This window comes from Phoxinus phoxinus (assembly GCF_949152265.1).
Source record: "Phoxinus phoxinus genome assembly, chromosome: 18".
NCBI classification, from domain to species: domain Eukaryota; kingdom Metazoa; phylum Chordata; class Actinopteri; order Cypriniformes; family Leuciscidae; genus Phoxinus; species Phoxinus phoxinus.
This window is the reverse complement of record NC_136893.1, coordinates 28623063-28641215: the sequence shown is the minus strand read 5'-3', so window position 1 is coordinate 28641215 and position 18153 is coordinate 28623063. Positions and strand designations below refer to the sequence as shown.

The window sequence follows — 18153 nt, the reverse complement described above, 5'->3', positions numbered from 1 at the left end:
TTTGCGCTGACTGCATAGTTCTAGCTAATTATATCCTTGTGTTGGTTAGGCAAACACGTCCATTTAGAAAAACTAAAAAAATTATTTACCCTCCTGTCTCGCCACCTTTCGAAGGCTTTTCCAATGTAAATTCGGGACTTTGCGCGTTCCTCATCCTTTTCCCTCTTTGCAATTTGTTCATGGGAACGTCGTCTCTTTGGTCGTGTGTCGGCCATATCAAACTTAAAGAGAATATAATTCTAACTTCCCTCTTCATGCTTCTCTCTCCTCCTCCACACACCCCTTCATGTGTACGCACACTAACCCCCCCAAGCCCCACCCCCAAATCTTGCTTGTCGGTGATTGGCTGGAACACTGTTTGTTATGTTTCGTGGTGCGGGTTGGCCCAGTTTGTTTTTGTTGCCATTTGTGGAGCCTGGGCTGTCTACAGAGACCGCGTTTTTTTACAATGTGTTCAGGGGACAGGCAGCTAGCGGATAGTGAGGAGATGTTTGCTGTATGTGACAAAAAATGTTTTGGCCTAAAAAACGTGTGACATCGCTTAGAGCACCTTTAAGTGAGAATGTGGAGCTCAGATAAAAACTACACAAACTGAGCAAAAACAGTCGCTGCTTTATATGGCCAGAAAGTAAGATGAAACTTGTGTAGTGTAAATCAGTGCAATCTTTATAACAGTATATTATGCACTAAGTGTAGCCTATATATATCAGTTGCCACTTACAAGTAAATGTTCCTCAAAAGCCTGAAGGATCATATTTGATACTCATATTTGAAGCAAAAAAACATGTATGGATAATCAAGTAAATCTAATTTACATGATAACAATGTACTTAAACGTAGAAGTTTTTCCTTTGATGTACAGACGATAACGTCAAAACTATCGCCGTTCATCTTCACTTTCATCTTTCTTCTAATCACCTGTAGGTATAATGCAATGAAAGACAAGTGACCGAATCACTCAAACATACCAAGAACTAAAACAACAAGATATTGCTTAAACTTATTTTATTGGTGTACTTCAGTCATTTCAACAATGATAATAGAAAAAAAAGATCAGACATCATAGAAAGTGTCACATGTTCATACACAAACACTAAGGCCGAGATGTGTGTACGAGCGGCCGATGGCTTCACGGATCTCCTTACACTGGACCACAGCATCTCTTTTTCTTTACAACATTTCAATTGTCTTGATATTATACAAATAATGTTGAGTGTTTTTCATTGCGAGATTGATGCAGAGGTTTGGCTGACAAAAGACCTTTCAGTATAAGACAAAAATATGATAATGTCATAAGAGGAGCATCTTCATCATCACAAATAATCCTGAAACAGTATTTAAGGCCTGATATGATTAAAAAAAAAGAAACAAATGTTGGAGTGAATAGAAAATACATGGCATTCACAGAGAGGTAAATGGCACCAAACTCTTTCTTAATAGTAAATCAATCTTTGTAGTTCCTTTATATGACACCGTATGCTCCGAAACACTACACAATATGCACAAGTGAAAAAAAACATTAACATAGTTAAATATATTTGCTTATAAAAAATAAAAACATGAAAACATTGAATAAATTAACATGTGTTAAGGCAGCCAGTTGTTCAAGGTCCGGGTTAGCGCCGGCTCTGTCATTTCAACTGGAGCTGAATGGGTGATGTGAGGAGTGTGCCAATGACGGGACCGGTGTTACGGGGGAGTTACATCAACCCAGCAACTGCAAGAAACTTTTGATTCTACAAACTTTCCCCTCACACTAAACATAACTACATGGAAAAATCCATAATGAATGCGAATCATACTTTGGAACCAAGCAATCAAATACTGTTGGAATCCTGTAAAAATAAAAAAATAAAAAATAGCGAAACAACTCTATATTGAAATATCAGGGAATGTTCAAATCTATATATGATTCATAGAGAATTCCAATTTGATCTTTAGGCGCATTCACGTCAAGTCGTAACGCTCGTAATTACGTGACTTGTAAGAAGCATTTGTGTCCTCGTAGCTCGAACCTAGCCGACAACTTTCTGAGCACTACTGGTATATTGCAGATTAATTATTTAGGTGTAGTTGATGGTGTTGCAATAGAAACGCATAATTCCCAGTCCGAGGATTTGAACAGCTTGAACAGGGTTGTCATCCCGAAACGGCGATAATTACGACATGTGAACGCAGCGTTTGATTCCAAAATATTAGTTTTTCCATTAGCAATATATTCATTGAGATTATGAACTTATAACTGTGTCCTACACTGTAAATACAAATCTGTAATGAAGCAGAGGTACTGGCCAGCACATTCCCATACGCCTGCCAATCAATTCCCATACGCCTGCGACACTCTTCCATGTAAAGTCTTGTTTCTTTTCTGTACTATACGGTTATCCGGACCACACGATGGCTTACCCTTAACCCCGCCCCTAAACCTACCTGTCACTGGGGTTAAGACCAATCATACGATGGCCTACCCCTAACCCCGCCCCTAAACCTACCTGTCACTGGGGTTAAGACCAATCATACGATGGCCAACCCCTAACCCCGCCCCTAAACCTACCTGTCACTGGGGTTAAGACCAATCACACGATGGCCTACCCCTAACCCCGCCCCTAAACCTACCTGTCACTGGGGTTAAGACCAATCACACGATGGCCTACCCCTAATCCCGCCCCTAAACCTACCTGTCACTGGGGTTAAGACCAATCATACGATGGCTTACCCCTAACCCCGCCCCTAAACCTACCTGTCACTGGGGTTAAGACCAATCATACGATGGCCAACCCCTAACCCCGCCCCTAAACCTACCTGTCACTGGGGTTAAGACCAATCATACGATGGCTTACCCCTAACCCCGCCCCTAAACCTACCCGTCACTGGGGTTAAGACCAATCATACGATGGCCAACCCCTAACCCCGCCCCTAAACCTACCTGTCACTGGGGTTAAGACCAATCACACGATGGCCTACTCCTAACCCCGCCCCTAAACCTACCTGTCACTGGGGTGAAGACCAATCATACGATGGCCTACTCCTAACCCCGCCCCTAAACCTACCCGCCACTGGGGTTAAGACCAATCATACGATGGCTTACCCCTAACCCCGCCCCTAAATCTACCCGTCACTGGGGTTAAGACCAATCACATGATGGCCTACTCCTAACCCCGCCCCTAAACCTACCCGTCACTGGGGTTAAGACCAATCACACGATGGCCTACCCTAACCCCGCCCCTAAACCTACCCGTCACTGGGGTTGAGACCAATCACACGATGGCCTACTCCTAACCCCGCCCCTAAACCTACCCGTCACTGGGGTTAAGACCAATCATACGATGGCCTACCCCTAACCCATCACTGGGGTTAAGACCAATCATACGATGGCCTACCCTTAACCCCGCCCCTAAATCTACCCGTCACTGGGGTTGAGACCAATCACACGATGGCCTACTCCTAACCCCGCCCCTAAACCTACCCGTCACTGGGGTTAAGACCAATCATACGATGGCCTACCCCTAACCCATCACTGGGGTTAAGACCAATCACATGATGGCCTACCCCTTACCCCGCCCCTAAACCTACCGTCACTGGGGTTAAGACCAATCAGGGATGACTATACGGGACTAAAAGACACACGTGTGGTCCGGATAACCGTATAGTTCCTTCTTTTCTTTTTAAACCAAATTTGACAAGTGACAGGACATTTAGTTGGTAGCTTGGTTTTTACTTGGACACAGTGTAAGAGAATTCATTGTTAGCTTTTATACGAGTAAAAAGACCCCAAACATTGGCGCAGAACTCCTCGAGCGTCAGACACGGAGAGGAACAGACATGAGAGAGAAGAGCTTGAGCGCTAAACACGCTACATGATAGCTTACGCTGCCGACGTGCTCGATGAGGGACGTTAGTTTCAATCCCATATTATTCTCTATTACAAGACAGAAGAAGCACAATGCTAATGTCCGTGAGATCAGCACCATCTCTCGAACCGTCTCCTCCTCTCGTGTCTTCATACGAAACATTCAGTTTAACAGCAAAAGACTCACGTAAGAAACATATTTCAGTGCTTGTTTTTGCATCACAGTTATCTTATCGATCTGTTTCCCTCAAAATAATCACAATTACAGTAAAACAATGAACTAAAAAAAAGCTAAAATGTTTATAAAAGAATGAATAAATATGAGGGCCAGCCTCTATGGTTTGATGAATACACACAAACACACGCTCACATACGCATTACGAAGCCTCTAGATCTCTAACCGGCATAAACGCATGTGTTGAGAATATACTAGCATGAAAGCAAAGGGCCTCGTTTATGATTCATAAATGATTGACGTGGACATCATGTCTCAGAATCGTATGAAATGTCATTTGCATTAAGTTCAATGTGACAGATTGTTTTGATGAATGATAAAGCAGAAATTGAGTCTGCTTTCATGAACGGCATCATATATTTGAACGGTTTGCACGCAAATGCGTTTCTTGAAAGCAACCTGACGGATAAATATGAAAGCTTGTGGAAAAATAGTTTCATTAATTATTCAGACCGAAAATCATTCTCGTGTTTCATGAAGGAGGCCCAACGTGAGTGTGTGTGGTCTAATAAAGTTGCTTGATCAGCCAAACGTTTGTCCAAGTTTAGCTCAAGAGATTAACCGTTAATAACACAGAATCAAGCGACGACAATTATTGGCTCTTGTAAAACTTAATAGTGAAGAGTTGTATCCCATCACACACACACACACACACACACCCCTTGTTTCAATATGAGGCGAGTACACAAACACAGAGAGGCAGCCGCATATTTCTGCAAATGCAAAGCATGCCAATGTGTTTGTGGAGGGCAGTGCGTGGGAAACACTCTTACATCTACACAATGCAAGCAGGACCGAAGGGAAAGCCCCTCTGGAAGCACACACACCACGACATGTTCGTTCGTCAGACGACTCTGTTAGACGGCCTGCAGACCCGCATGAATACAGCTTGACAAATGTTGAAACTATCCAGTCAGCTGGTCCTTATCTTCGTCCCATCACACATATGATCCCAGTGTGCGGAGCGGAAACACGACAGCGCATTCTGCTGGCATTGCGGTGGTTTGTGTGCGGCTGGGGTTAGTCAATGATCCCATTGTGTGGCTTTTAGTCCATGTCTATTAGCTCGGATATGCTGGTGTACTCCTGAGAGTTGAGGAAATCCACTTATGATAAATGCACTAAAAATGGCAAAGCTATTGATGACTAATATTGCGCTTATGGGCAGTTTTTTTGTTTTGTTTAATCAAATGTCCATCTCTCTAACACCGTCTGTGATTCACAGCTGTGAGATAAACTAAAAGCTGCTGGCGAGAATTTTATTTGTTTTTTTTGTTTTATTTGTTTAAGGCATTTGATACGCCCAACTTCCTGTTTTAGTGGAATATACATCAACACATGAAAGGAAACTGTGCTTGTCAAGCCATTTCATGGGGTCATACTGTCCAGAAAATCTTTGTTGTATGCGTTTGCCGGTAAATAAGCATGATTATATTGTACAGCTACAAGGACTGTGTGAGGTGTTGGTTTCCACACAAATGTGATGTTAGTAGCATCTACTGTGAGTATCAGTGCATGCTTATTTATTATACATTTAATAAATGTTATTTTTTTTTTAATCTGCATGTATTAGTTTGATATTCTAGCACACAGAACCAGCTGTGTTTGTTTCTGGCAGAGAGAAGGGCATAGTCCCCAAACCCTGCAATGGCTATTCTGAAGTGGCTTAGCATAACTGCCATCGACCTGTCCCAAACTTTCCTCGTTCCTGCTGTAAACATAAGACCCCCCCCCCCCGGAGAAGCCACACCGCACCGGATCTGATCGGTCCGACGGCGGGAAACCAGCAGTCGGGGTCTTGGATTCCAGAACAGATCAATTTACATGATAGACAGGCGGTGGATGAGTGACAAAAGACAAATAAAAGGTCAAATGTGGTAAAATTAACAAAAAAAAAATAGTAATTGTAAAAAGAAAAGACATGAGGATCTGTGGAATCACCCCCTTTTCCTAAAACAATAACTTAAATCGATGGTGGTGTGGCATGTGTCTCTCCCGGCGTGTGCGATGTCAGTAGTCAGCGATGGGCGCCAGGTCTCGGCTGAGCGTCACTGACACATTCGTGTAAAGACTCCTCCGGGACACTAGAGGGGAGTAATTCAAGTTGTTCAGGCCATCCAGGATCTGTCTTTCCTTGGATCTACGAAGCAACTTGTATCTGAAAAGCAAAAGGAGATAATGTGCATAAGTCTTCAGCAACCTGTCCAAAACTGACACTTGACATATGGGGCCCTATTTAACGACGGGGAAAATGGTCGGCATGCTCTACAAGGGTCGTCTCTGGCGTGTTTTTGGCGTAACGTGCAATAAACCAATCAGAGTCTCATCTCCCATTCCCTATAAAAGCCAGTTGCGCTCGTGTCATGGCGGATTCGCTATTTACATGACGGCATTTGCAAGCGGAAAAACTGAGCGCTTCTCCGGCGAGGAACCGGATCTGCTCGTGCGCGAGGTTAAAGCGAGACCATCCATGGGACAAAGTGTAGCGCGGTGTAGACCCGCCTATAGGCGCACACTACTAATGCGCTCTTTAAATAACAATAATAATATTGCGCCAATGACTTTAGACCAGGTCTCAGTTGGTCAATGGCTCAGTGTATTTTCAGCACCAACAATGCGCCTGAACACACGGGCGCACAAACTGGTGCAAATGCATTTTCTACTCAAACAACGTGGCGCAGGACGTAAAAATTAAAACTGCGTCAGGCTGAAACTACACTCTAAAAAATGCTGGGTTGTTTCAACCCAATTTTGGGTCAAATATGGACAAACCCAAATGTTGGGTTAAAAATTGCGAATTTGTTTGTCCGTATTTGACCCAAAATTGGGTTGAAACAACACTCGCGCCGCGCTAGGCGCTGCATTGCACCGGGTGTGTGATAGGGCCCATGGATGGATTTAGGAACGATTTAAATGTATTCTGCTCATGAATAAGGCCTAACCTTACAAAAGCTTACAACTCAATGCAATAATGAGAATCATGACATTCTAGAACCCAACAATGCGGACTACATGTGTCCAGGATGTCTTTTGACACGTGTAATGGAGATTTCGAAGAGCTGAACGCACCTGCCCAGGAACTGCACTTCTCCTCGGTGGTGGTGCGGGATCGACATGTAGCGCCCAAGTTCTCCACGGGGGCGACTCACTTTGAAGCCGGCGAACTGAACCCTGGAAAGACACACACATATTAGTGTTAACAAAGTCTCAGGCCACTGCACAAACTACCAAAGTGTCTATTTACAATATTTACTATGAACTATTTACGATACTCTATAACTACTCTATTAACTATACTCTAGAGATGCAACATCAAGATAAAGCGATAGATTTTGGTTACAATAGATTTGGCCAAGATTAATTTATTCTATGTTTCATAATGGGGGTTAAACAAAACACACACAGACACACGGAGTAAAACCAGCAAGGGGCAAAATACACACATTCATTTTACAAATACTTTAAGGAAAATAATATGTTTTTAATAATGTCTAAGTTAATACTTGTTCAAAATAGTCACTTTAACAAAGTTTGTACTGTTTTTTCTTGATTTTGATAAATGAAAGAATTCATTTTTGTGCAATACATATACTGTCATTAAAATATATAGAAACAAAATATATATATAAAAAAAGTAAAGATTCTAAAAGAATTGAAGGAGATCCCATAATAATTTTACAGTAGTAACTATACACTATATTGTATTATATTATATGATTAATTTCATGTTTTTCAAATATAATGGTTTCATTATAATTATGTAGATTATCTATAAGGTTAATAAAACTCAACTTAATATATTATATTTTCCATCTGAATCTAACCAGGTCATGTCAACTAACGGAAAAGTCAGATATTTATGATGATGTTAATTAATGTGTCTTTTACCCAAATACCATAATTTTACATATTCTTCTCTTGTTGATAAACTGTTGCTTTAATTACCTTAAACAAAACTTCTACAGCATTTATTAATCTCAGTATAATTTCAACATTTACTAATACGTTATTAAAATCTAAGGTTGTGTTTGTTAACAGTTGCTGCACCGTGAAGTAACATGAACAAACAATGAACGGCAGTATTTTTATTAACTAACATTATCAAAGATTAATAAATACTGTAACAAATGTTACATTGTAAGTTCATGTTAGTTAAAACATTAACTAATGAACCTTATTGTAAAGTGTTACCAGTTAATTTAAAGAAAACAAGTATCAGTTGTAAAATTATGTTTACTGAGATTATACTTTAATTAAAATGTACACAAATATTAACATTATACATGCATAAGTATTAGTATAAATATCAGTTGCAATAGAAAATAAAACTTAAATGTAAACTTGAAGTGTCAAAGTATACTTTTGTAAACTTTTAATTTTAAGTATACTTTAATTTAGTCCTAAGAAGTATGGAAGTGGTACACTTACAAGTACCAGTAGTACATTTATTATTGTATACTATATTTAGTATTCTTAAATATACTATTCACTAAACTGATTAAATTAACTTAAAGTATGTTTCTTTTTTTTAAAAAAAGTAGTCATGTGATCTCAAAATGTACAATAAAATAAAACCGGTTTTATTAGGCTAGAGATATGACTGGAGATATGATTATGACATATTCAAAAGTACCAATCTTAAGGAAGTAAACCATCTTAATTGAGCAAAAGATCACTGGGAACACCTTTGCCAGTAATAACTTGTATAGTATGTACTCTAGATTTAGTGGGATCTAGTCCAGGAAGTGTTCTGATCAGCGTTTACAGTAATCTGGGAGATCATAGATATGAGATCATAGTGTTGCGAAACCCTATTGACTGTCCCGAGGAGCTTGGCCCGTGTACCTGTGCCACAGGTCGTCGTCTTCCCCTCCCCAGCCCCAGAAAGCGTTGGGAAAGCCGTTTATCTTCCGGAACTGATCCGAGGTCATCCCGCTCACGCCGCCAAAGAACTCCTCGTAGGGAAGCCTGCATATCCCAGGAGGAGTTTATTCACAGACCAATCATTCACAGCATTCACAGCATTTCAAAACCGTACGTGAGGAAAACTGTGTATTGTGGACACTTACATGTAAGAGTACTTGTTGAGTTTGACCGCAAAGTGTCTTGGCATTTCTCCACAGCCGTAGTAGTTGCGGTCATTTTCCAGAATGTGGTCGACATCGTGGAATATCATGCAATCCCAGTCCAAGTCCTTCATGGCCTCTTTGAACCCCACATTAAACAGCATGGCACGATTGAAGGGTTCGTTTCCGGCCTGTACACACACACACACACACACACACACACAAACGTCCGCTTATTTACAGCCTGTCCTTTACTCTTAGCACTATTACAATTACTATTTGACAATGAAACCAGACTGCTTTAGTGCTGCCCATGACAATGGCAATCTTGCAGAAGCATATTAGCAGAATTAATTTGTAAAACCATTTTTATCCAAGCTTTATGGGTGTGTTTAGCCAAGCTAACGAGGACTTAGCCTGTAGCGTCAGCCGCTAGGTCTCCGCCGGCGAGATTTACTCTCACCTGTTCAATGATGTAGAAGCCGAACTGCAGTCTCTGTCTCTGCAGGGCCGGGATCAGATGCCGGAAGAGTATCGGAAGGTGCTCAACGCGATTTCGGAAAGGAACCAAGATGGCCACCTAACACACGTGACATAGGACAAACAACATCAGAGTGAGGAAATATCAATTCAGAAAAAGCACTTGAGTCACCCGTGTGTGTGTGTGTGTGTGTGTGTGTGTGTGTGTGTGTGTGTGTGTGTGTGTGTGTGTGTGTGTGTGTGTGTGTGTGTGTGTGTGTGTGTGTGTGTGATGGGTAGGTTTAAGGGCCAAGTTAGTGTAAGGAGACAGAATATATAGTCTGCACAGTATAAAAATCATTGTCTATCGAGGGTTAGCGTTAGGGTTAGGGTTAGGGTTAGGGTTAGCGTCAGGTTAGGTGTGTGTGTGAGAGTGAGTGTTAGACATATATTGAATATTTAAGATATATTTGATATTTATTTGGTGTATTTTAAAGGCTGTCCCAATCTCATATCTGATTTAAAAATCACAAATACAAAAAAATACTGATGAGAGTTTGATTCGTTTCCATGAAATACTGAAGTTATATTCTCCATTTCAATGAACTGTTCATTACACTGATTCACTCAGTGTTGAATTTCCCATTTTGCATTTTTAATGGTTTTAAATGTATTTTTATTTTATTTTATTTGTTGTGTATAATGATATGCTTTCCCTGGTTTCACAGACAGGGCTTAGATTAAGCCAGGATTAGGCCTTAGTTGAATTAGGACACTTAAGTAGCTTTTATAAACGTGTCTTGGATAAAAACCTTCACTGCTGTACATCTGGAGACAAAACGATGATGACACTGAGATATTTGAAGATATGCTTTCAGTAAAAACCGCTCAAACATGCACTGTAGTCTGGGACTAGACTTAAGCTTTGTCTGAGAAACCTGGATGTATATTATTATATTGAAGCATGTCAACGAAATTAAGTAAAAAAAAATATTGTACTTCTCGCTTAAAGCATTTTAAACGAACTTGGCAACAGTTTCTGTTTGCAAAAAAATCAGTCAAACCCAATCTTTGAACAGCGAGTCCCAGTGTGGTTTTACCCAGACGAAGAGTCTCTCACAACACAGCTTTTCAAGCAACAACCTTTTTTTTGTCTACCTACACCTCTGCCCACAACACTTATGCAGTAGGAAAGAGAAAGTAGGGCAACAGAGAGGTGGTTAGGTTTCGCTACGCCGGCAGGAAGTGAGTGACTCACCTTCCAGCGCGGGAGGCAGTCGTGGGGTTTCCAGTGGCCCCCGAGAGAGAGACTCGGATCCGCCCGATCCAGCAGCTTCTCCACCTCAGACAGAGCGATCTCACTCGTGTTCACCTTCAGACGGCCTTCTGGCAGACGGGAGGAGAGCAGACTCGTCACTGAGCTATTCATGTGATCTTAATATGAGCACGTATGCAGCTCTGTATCAAAACCTTGCGAAAGCCTAGTTTCAAGTGCACTCGTTTGATTTGGTATATTGGATGTCAGTTTAGTTTATTGCTGCACATTGTACTACGGGGCCGTTGAATGCTTGATTCTGATTGGTTGACGAATGTTCTGAGGTGTGCAATTATTTTCAGGGAAACGCACGGATAAAGTAGTTCCAGCTGCATGGTCTTAGTTATTGTTTTGTGCCACAAAATGACATTTTATTATGTATTATGCATGCATTAGTTACTATGGAAAAGCACATATCACTTTCTCACGCTCTCTCTCCCACTCAAACACACACACACACGCACACACGCACGCACGCACACACACACACACACACACACACACACACACACACACACACACACACACACACACACACACACACACACACACACACACACACACACACACACACACACACAGAAACTATTTTATCAGTAATATAGCTTAGCAACTTAAAAGCTGCATCCCGTTGCTCAGTAGATGTGCAGATAAACATAGTTTCGCTATTAGTCACACACACTGAGGTAATTCACCCATGCCCTCTCTCTCTCTCTCTCTCTCTCTCTCTCTCTCTCTCTCTCTCTCTCTCTCCCTCTCCCCCCCCCCCCCCCCTCTCTCTCTCTCTCTCTCTCTCTCTCTCTCTCTCTGCATTAGTCTGCTAGTATCAGTGGCTCGAGTCTCTGTTTATAACTCTAAAATGACCGTAATTAGCAACGGCGGCGTGAGATGAGATGCGTAAGAAATTAGTCCCACACACAAGAGCGTTTCAGGAACAAACACCTGACCAGCGTCTTGAAATACATCATCTGAACAGTGTCTGGATGTGTGTAGCTGAAGTAAAGCGGAATAATTGACTCCGGGCCGCTGAATTAGTACAAAAATAATTCATTATTCAGTCGATTACTCGTTACATAACCGCCTCAGGGTGAGATTAGACCGTCCTGATGATTTTCATGACACACACAGCGCTGTTAATGGTTCCTCAAGGTCTACATTTTGTCATCAGCAAACACACAGCGCCAGCAGAGGAGATTCACTAATGAATTACTCTAATTACAGAGAAAGTATGGTTACACTTTACAATAAGGACGCACTAATAAGCATCAATTCATGCTGAACTAATGCACAGATAATACTGAATTAATGTATTACTAATGATTATCTAAGCTATTCATTAATGATTGCCTCATTATCAACTAATGAAGAGTCTGTCTGGTTAATATATTAGTTCATATATGAATTGTCATTAATTAAATATGTAATTGTGGATTAATTCCATAATCACTTATGTTATTAACTAATAGTGTTCATTAATTTGTTAATTACCACAATGAGCCTAATATGCATAAATACATTATTAATTACAACATTAGTAGTGTGTCAATTACTACAATTACTAGATGATGAGTTAATAATGATGCGCCTCAACAAGTAAAGTGACAACATAATGATTGTTAGCTAATGATTAATTAATAATTAATTACCATCACTAGAGTTTATAAAAGCTGTTTATTAAACACTGGTTGTAGTAATTGACACACTACTAATGCTGTAATTAATAATGTATTAATGCATATTAGTTTTCCTGTATTATCTGGAAGTTGAAATATAAGGCTTTGGCTCATTGTGGTAATTAACAAATTAATGAACACTATTAATTAATAAAATAAGGTATTATGGAATTAATACACACTTACATATTTAATTAATAACAATTCATATATGAACTAATATATTAACCAGACAGACTCTTCATTAGTTGCTAATGAGGCAATCATTAATGAATAGCTCAGATAATCATTAGTAATACATTAATTCAGTATTATCTGTGCATTAGTTCAGCATGAAGTAATGCTCATTAGTGTACACCCTTATTGTAAAGTGTTACCGAAAGTACAGATAACACGTTATCAAACTGATTCCAGTTTGCACGGATAATGAACTTACATTCTGTATTACGCTGGCCAGACCAGTAATTTAGCGAATTTGTAAAGAAAGACTGAATATATATTCAAACGCACATACCTATAGACTAAACTCGTAATATGCATGTGCACAGCGATATGACTCACGGTTTTGAATTTTACACTTTTTGAGATGATAACGTTTTTAATTTTAGTTACTGTAATCTCCTATTGTCACTGTAAAGCTGCTTTGAAACGATCTATATTGTTAAAAGCGCTGTATAAATGAAGGTGACTTGACTTAATAAAATCTCACTGATTGAATGTGTAAAGCAGAAGTCTGTACATCACGGGCCAGATTTACTAAACAGGGCAAATTAGCGTGAGAGCGCGACCCCATAACTGTGCCGATGTGAGCGTAAAGGGGGCATTCTAAAGCGCTTAACGTGAAAAACACTTAACGTGAAAAACGCTTAACGTGAAAAACGCTTAACGTGAAAAACACTTAACGTGAAAAACACTTAACGTGAAAACACTTAACGTGAAAAACACTTAACGTGAAAAACACTTAACGTGAAAAACACTTAACGTGAAAAACACTTAACGTGAAAACACTTAACGTGAAAAACACTTAACGTGAAAAACACTTAACGTGAAAAACACTTAACGTGAAAAACACTTAACGTGAAAACACTTAACGTGAAAAACACTTAACGTGAAAAACACTTAACGTGAAAAACACTTAACGTGAAAAACGCTTAATGTTGCTTAATGTAAGTAAATAAGGCAGTGATATTAAAAGACCAAACTCTGTGAACACCTTAAGTATTCTATGTACAAAAAAAATCAGATGAGCCCAGAATATGAACGCAAACGCGTTTAATAACACGTTAAGCATTTTCCTCCCATAAAAAACCGTTATAAGAAAAGGCTTAACGTTGCTTAATGTAGCCTACTGAGACAGCTTAATTTAGCCCATTGCTTTAACTCTGCATGTGTGGGCTTTACTTACACATTTAGATTTTATCAATGATGTGTCCATTAAGCCACATTTGTTTTCTATAATGGATATGGTAGGAAAATGCTTAACGTGTTATTAAACGCGTTTGCGTTCATATTCTGGGCTCATCTGATTATTTGTACATGGTTTGCTTTATTAATAAGATATTTACTGAGTTTGGTCTTTTAATATCACTGTCTTAGTACATTAAGCAACGTTAAGCGTTTTTCACGTTGAGTTTTAGAATGTCCAGCGTAAAGTTGTGCGCGGGATCTACTGGCGAACACAGCGCAGCGGATCATTTCCATAATGACCAACACACTCTTCACGAGCAGCGATTCGCTTCTGCACGCTGAATAATGGAGCAAATACCAGGAAAGTGGCGAGCGCAAACCTCAGTAAACACCTATCATGATTCATTGAAATACTCTCCTCATATATGCGCTGAAAAGGAAACTCCTACAAAGTTCAGCCGCAACAATAACCCTGTCCATGTGTTTTAAGCGCTCCTTTCTTCAGTGAATCCTGACAGTCGTTTCGTAACACGAACAGTGTGTTGCAAAGCCGTTCGTGAAGTGTCGGTCAGCACTTACTCATGGAGGGCAGTTTCTCCGGGCAGACGTGATCCGGCTTGTACGTGAAGCCCAGCGGGAGGAAAGGAGTGGCGGGAACTTCGGTCTCGTTGATGTTAAACTCATACGTGTAGTCTAAAAAAATGAGAGAATGAAACATCAGGACATCACAAACATCAGCAGCACATCCTCCACATCGCCTGGCGTATCCCAGAATGCTCCACACGTCTCCCTGCTCAACATCTGAGATCTGAGGACCAGGGCTGAAGACTACAGTGTATACAGGTTCATAATTAACATGAATAATGCAGGATTTATAACAAAAGGTAACGCTAACCCACTAGAAGTGTTGCTACATCCTTCTAAAGGAACTACTAACTATTTTGATCAGTATTATAAAGTGAAAAGTCATTGTAAGCTTTTGAGATTTTTGTAAGATTCACTTTAGTCATTACTAGTGTGTTCCCACGATATGAAATAACTAGTTGCTTTAGAAAGATGTAGCAACACTTGAGTCATGACTAATGGGATACAGTTACCTTATATTATGCAAGAAGCATTACTTATGTTACTGTAATTATGAACCTGTTCATCTGGTGAGGACATGACGTGCGACGGTGAGAACACACCAGGAGTGTGTAGTACCTGTGCCGTTCACACTGTAGGCGCTGCGCACCATCTGCTCCAGCACCTGAGCGCCCATGTTCCTCACGTTCTCCCGGATCTGGATGCCCCGGGCCTGGGCCATGAACAGGTACTCATTAACTGAGGAGAGAGAGAGAGAGAGATTATTACTACTTTGTAACTATATACTGTACATACAGTACTGACACAACACATTATTATTATTATTATTATACTGATGGCCATCAGTCTGCAGCTCCTGTGAGACGTGTAACATCCGGGCCATAAACACGAGCTCATCTTCCAAAAGAAAGGCAAGAGAGAAGAACATTTCCCACTTGAAGGAATATTTAATGAAATGTCACGGAGATGATAACGGTTCACAAAATGTTCAAAACTTGCGTCTTGGATCATATTTCCACGTTTGTGTTCTGGAGCTTCAAACGCTGTTGTTGAACGGTCGGCCAGCACACATTACAAGTTTCTGTTTTCTGTGAGAACGGTGTGTGTTAGCGGCCCTGAAGTTAATAACTAATGATCTTTGCAACTGACGTGAATCAATCAAAACTAACTTTATCTGGACAATAACTTTATTCTCGAGCTGCTGTAAACCTAAACTATCTCTGTTACTGTAATCTCCTGTTATCACTGTAAAGCTGCTTTGAAACTATCTATATTGTTAAAAGTGCTGTATAAATGAAGATGACTTGACTTGTTCCTTCTACTACTGCACAGTACCACAACTTTAACAGATCCCGAGCACAGAGTGTTGCTGAGCTCAATCTCACACACACTCAGCTGTGGCATCCGTTCAAACCTTATTTTCTGGCAGTAATGTTTGATTTTTGTCTGAGCATCATTTAATGACTCCGTCCTTCACGAGTGTGTGTGTGTGTGTCCTGTGCAGTCACAAGGCCGCGCAGATAACGCAGAAAACAATCGCTCTTTATGAGCCGATATGAGTGTCCCTCAGATAACCCACACACACATCTTCATGCTCACTCTCTGACTGAGTGTGTGTATCTTTAGATTTACAACTGCCGAAGCACACGACCACAGCCGCAGTCCAGCAAGATCTCGCGCAGACGCTCTGGAATAATCAGCGGTTAATGTGGTTAGCACGGCACTGTCAACACTTTGTATGCATTTTAGTTTCTGCATGGGCTTTATTTTACTTAGCTTGCAAAATCTGAGATAATTTCATTTTGTCAATTTGAAATACGTTGCACATAACAGTACATTAAGTTTAGTTTATTTGCAGTAAACTACAGTGAAACTTTTTTTTCCAGAGCTCATCTCTGTTTAAAATGATATTTTTTTACATACACACATGCTTCAACAGCTTTGTCCATGCACACACACACACACACACACACACACACACACACACACACACACACACACACACACACACACACACACACACACACACACACACACACACACACACACACACACACACACACACACACACACACACACACACACACACACACACACACACACACACACACACACACCTTAAGCTCTGATTACCCAATCATGTACCCGTCATGTCCACCATCTGACTAATGCACTTTATGGGACATTGGGTGGAAAGTCGGAAACATTACGTAATTCTGATTTTTCGGTAACACTGTATAATACTGTTCCTTCATTAATGAATAACTACACAGGAACTAATGAGTAACACACTATTAACATTCTAGTCACTACTATTAATAACGAGAAACTCTGAGTGATGAATAAGTGAGTAATAGCGCTCAGTAATTGCATTATTAATATTAATTATGAACCGGTATATAGTAGTCTTCAGTGAGGTATGAACAATAGTTTATTTATTAGCTAATAGTGAACTTCCACATGCGACTGAGCGCTATTACTCACTAGTTCATTACTCAGAGTTTCTCGTTAGTTAAAGAGAGTTATTGCTGAGGGTTGCGTGGAGCAGTCGACCGGTTCTGCCAGTTGTCTGAGTTTACTAGTGTCGACAAGTCAAGTATTATTCAGTCGAGCTCGTTCTAAACCAGTGGCGTTTCCAGTCTATCCGTATACGCACGCCGTGGGCAAAGATCAGAAAGCAACATGGCAATGAAGAGCAATGGATAGAAGACATTCGCTAGTTTTAATTCCGGTTTTTAAATGACGGCGGCGGTGTGAGAAACCACTGCAAACCATTCAGTCAAATCACAACTAGTTCAGACCATTACTATACGCTCTAAAAAATACTGGGTTGTTTCAACCCAATTCTGGGTAAAATATGGACAAACCCAAACGTTGGGTTAAAAATGTAATTAAAAAAATTAACCCAACGGCTGGGTTTGTCCATATTTGACCCAGAATTGGGTTGAAACAACCCAGTATTTTTTAGAGTGCATAAAGCGGAATACACAATAAAGCAAATCTCAACTGCTTGACTGTTTATCATCGCAAAATGTGAACTATATTATTATATTTTATGTAAAATGCATGGAGATATAAATATGTTATAAATATTAAAATCATAATTTTCTGTAAAACTGCTTTAAAACAATGAGTATTGTGAAAAATATATACAAATAACGTATATTGTAAAGGCAGTGTAGGCAATGTAGATCACAGACACGCACACACACACACACACACACACACACACACACACACACACACACACACACACACACACACACACACACACACACACACACACACACACACACTTGTTGTTAGACTGATTGAAACTCTCTTCACATCCTGATAGCAATCAATAAAAGAAGTGTCTCAATGTTTACAAATGTGCATATATCTTCTATATGCGCTCGTCCAATCATTGGGTCCGAATCCTGCCTGCCTGTCAACATATGTCCCGCCCCCAAACAGCGAGTTCAGGTCATAACCGCAGTGAAGAGATGGCAACCCAGCAGCGCTCAGACTCAGAGTAAGCATCAGCGCTGATATGCACTGCAGCGTTCAGGTCTGGAAGTTGT

General features: G+C 40.3%; 1 protein-coding gene across 1 annotated transcript in view; it reads right to left on the bottom strand.

Moving 5' to 3' along the window:
• Positions 1–3667: 3667 nt before the first annotated feature.
• The window catches only part of b4galt5 (UDP-Gal:betaGlcNAc beta 1,4- galactosyltransferase, polypeptide 5), a 32806-nt gene continuing 18320 nt past the window's right edge, over positions 3668–18153 (bottom strand). Inside the window, exons 2-9 of the mRNA XM_079588609.1 lie at positions 15209–15328; positions 14585–14698; positions 10869–10996; positions 9615–9731; positions 9155–9342; positions 8931–9053; positions 7155–7256; positions 3668–6243 (exon numbers count right to left, since the gene is read on the bottom strand). Coding sequence (XP_079444735.1) covers positions 6096–6243; positions 7155–7256; positions 8931–9053; positions 9155–9342; positions 9615–9731; positions 10869–10996; positions 14585–14698; positions 15209–15328 — 1040 coding nt within the window. The 3' untranslated portion in view covers positions 3668–6095. The remainder of the gene's footprint in view (positions 6244–7154; positions 7257–8930; positions 9054–9154; positions 9343–9614; positions 9732–10868; positions 10997–14584; positions 14699–15208; positions 15329–18153) is intronic.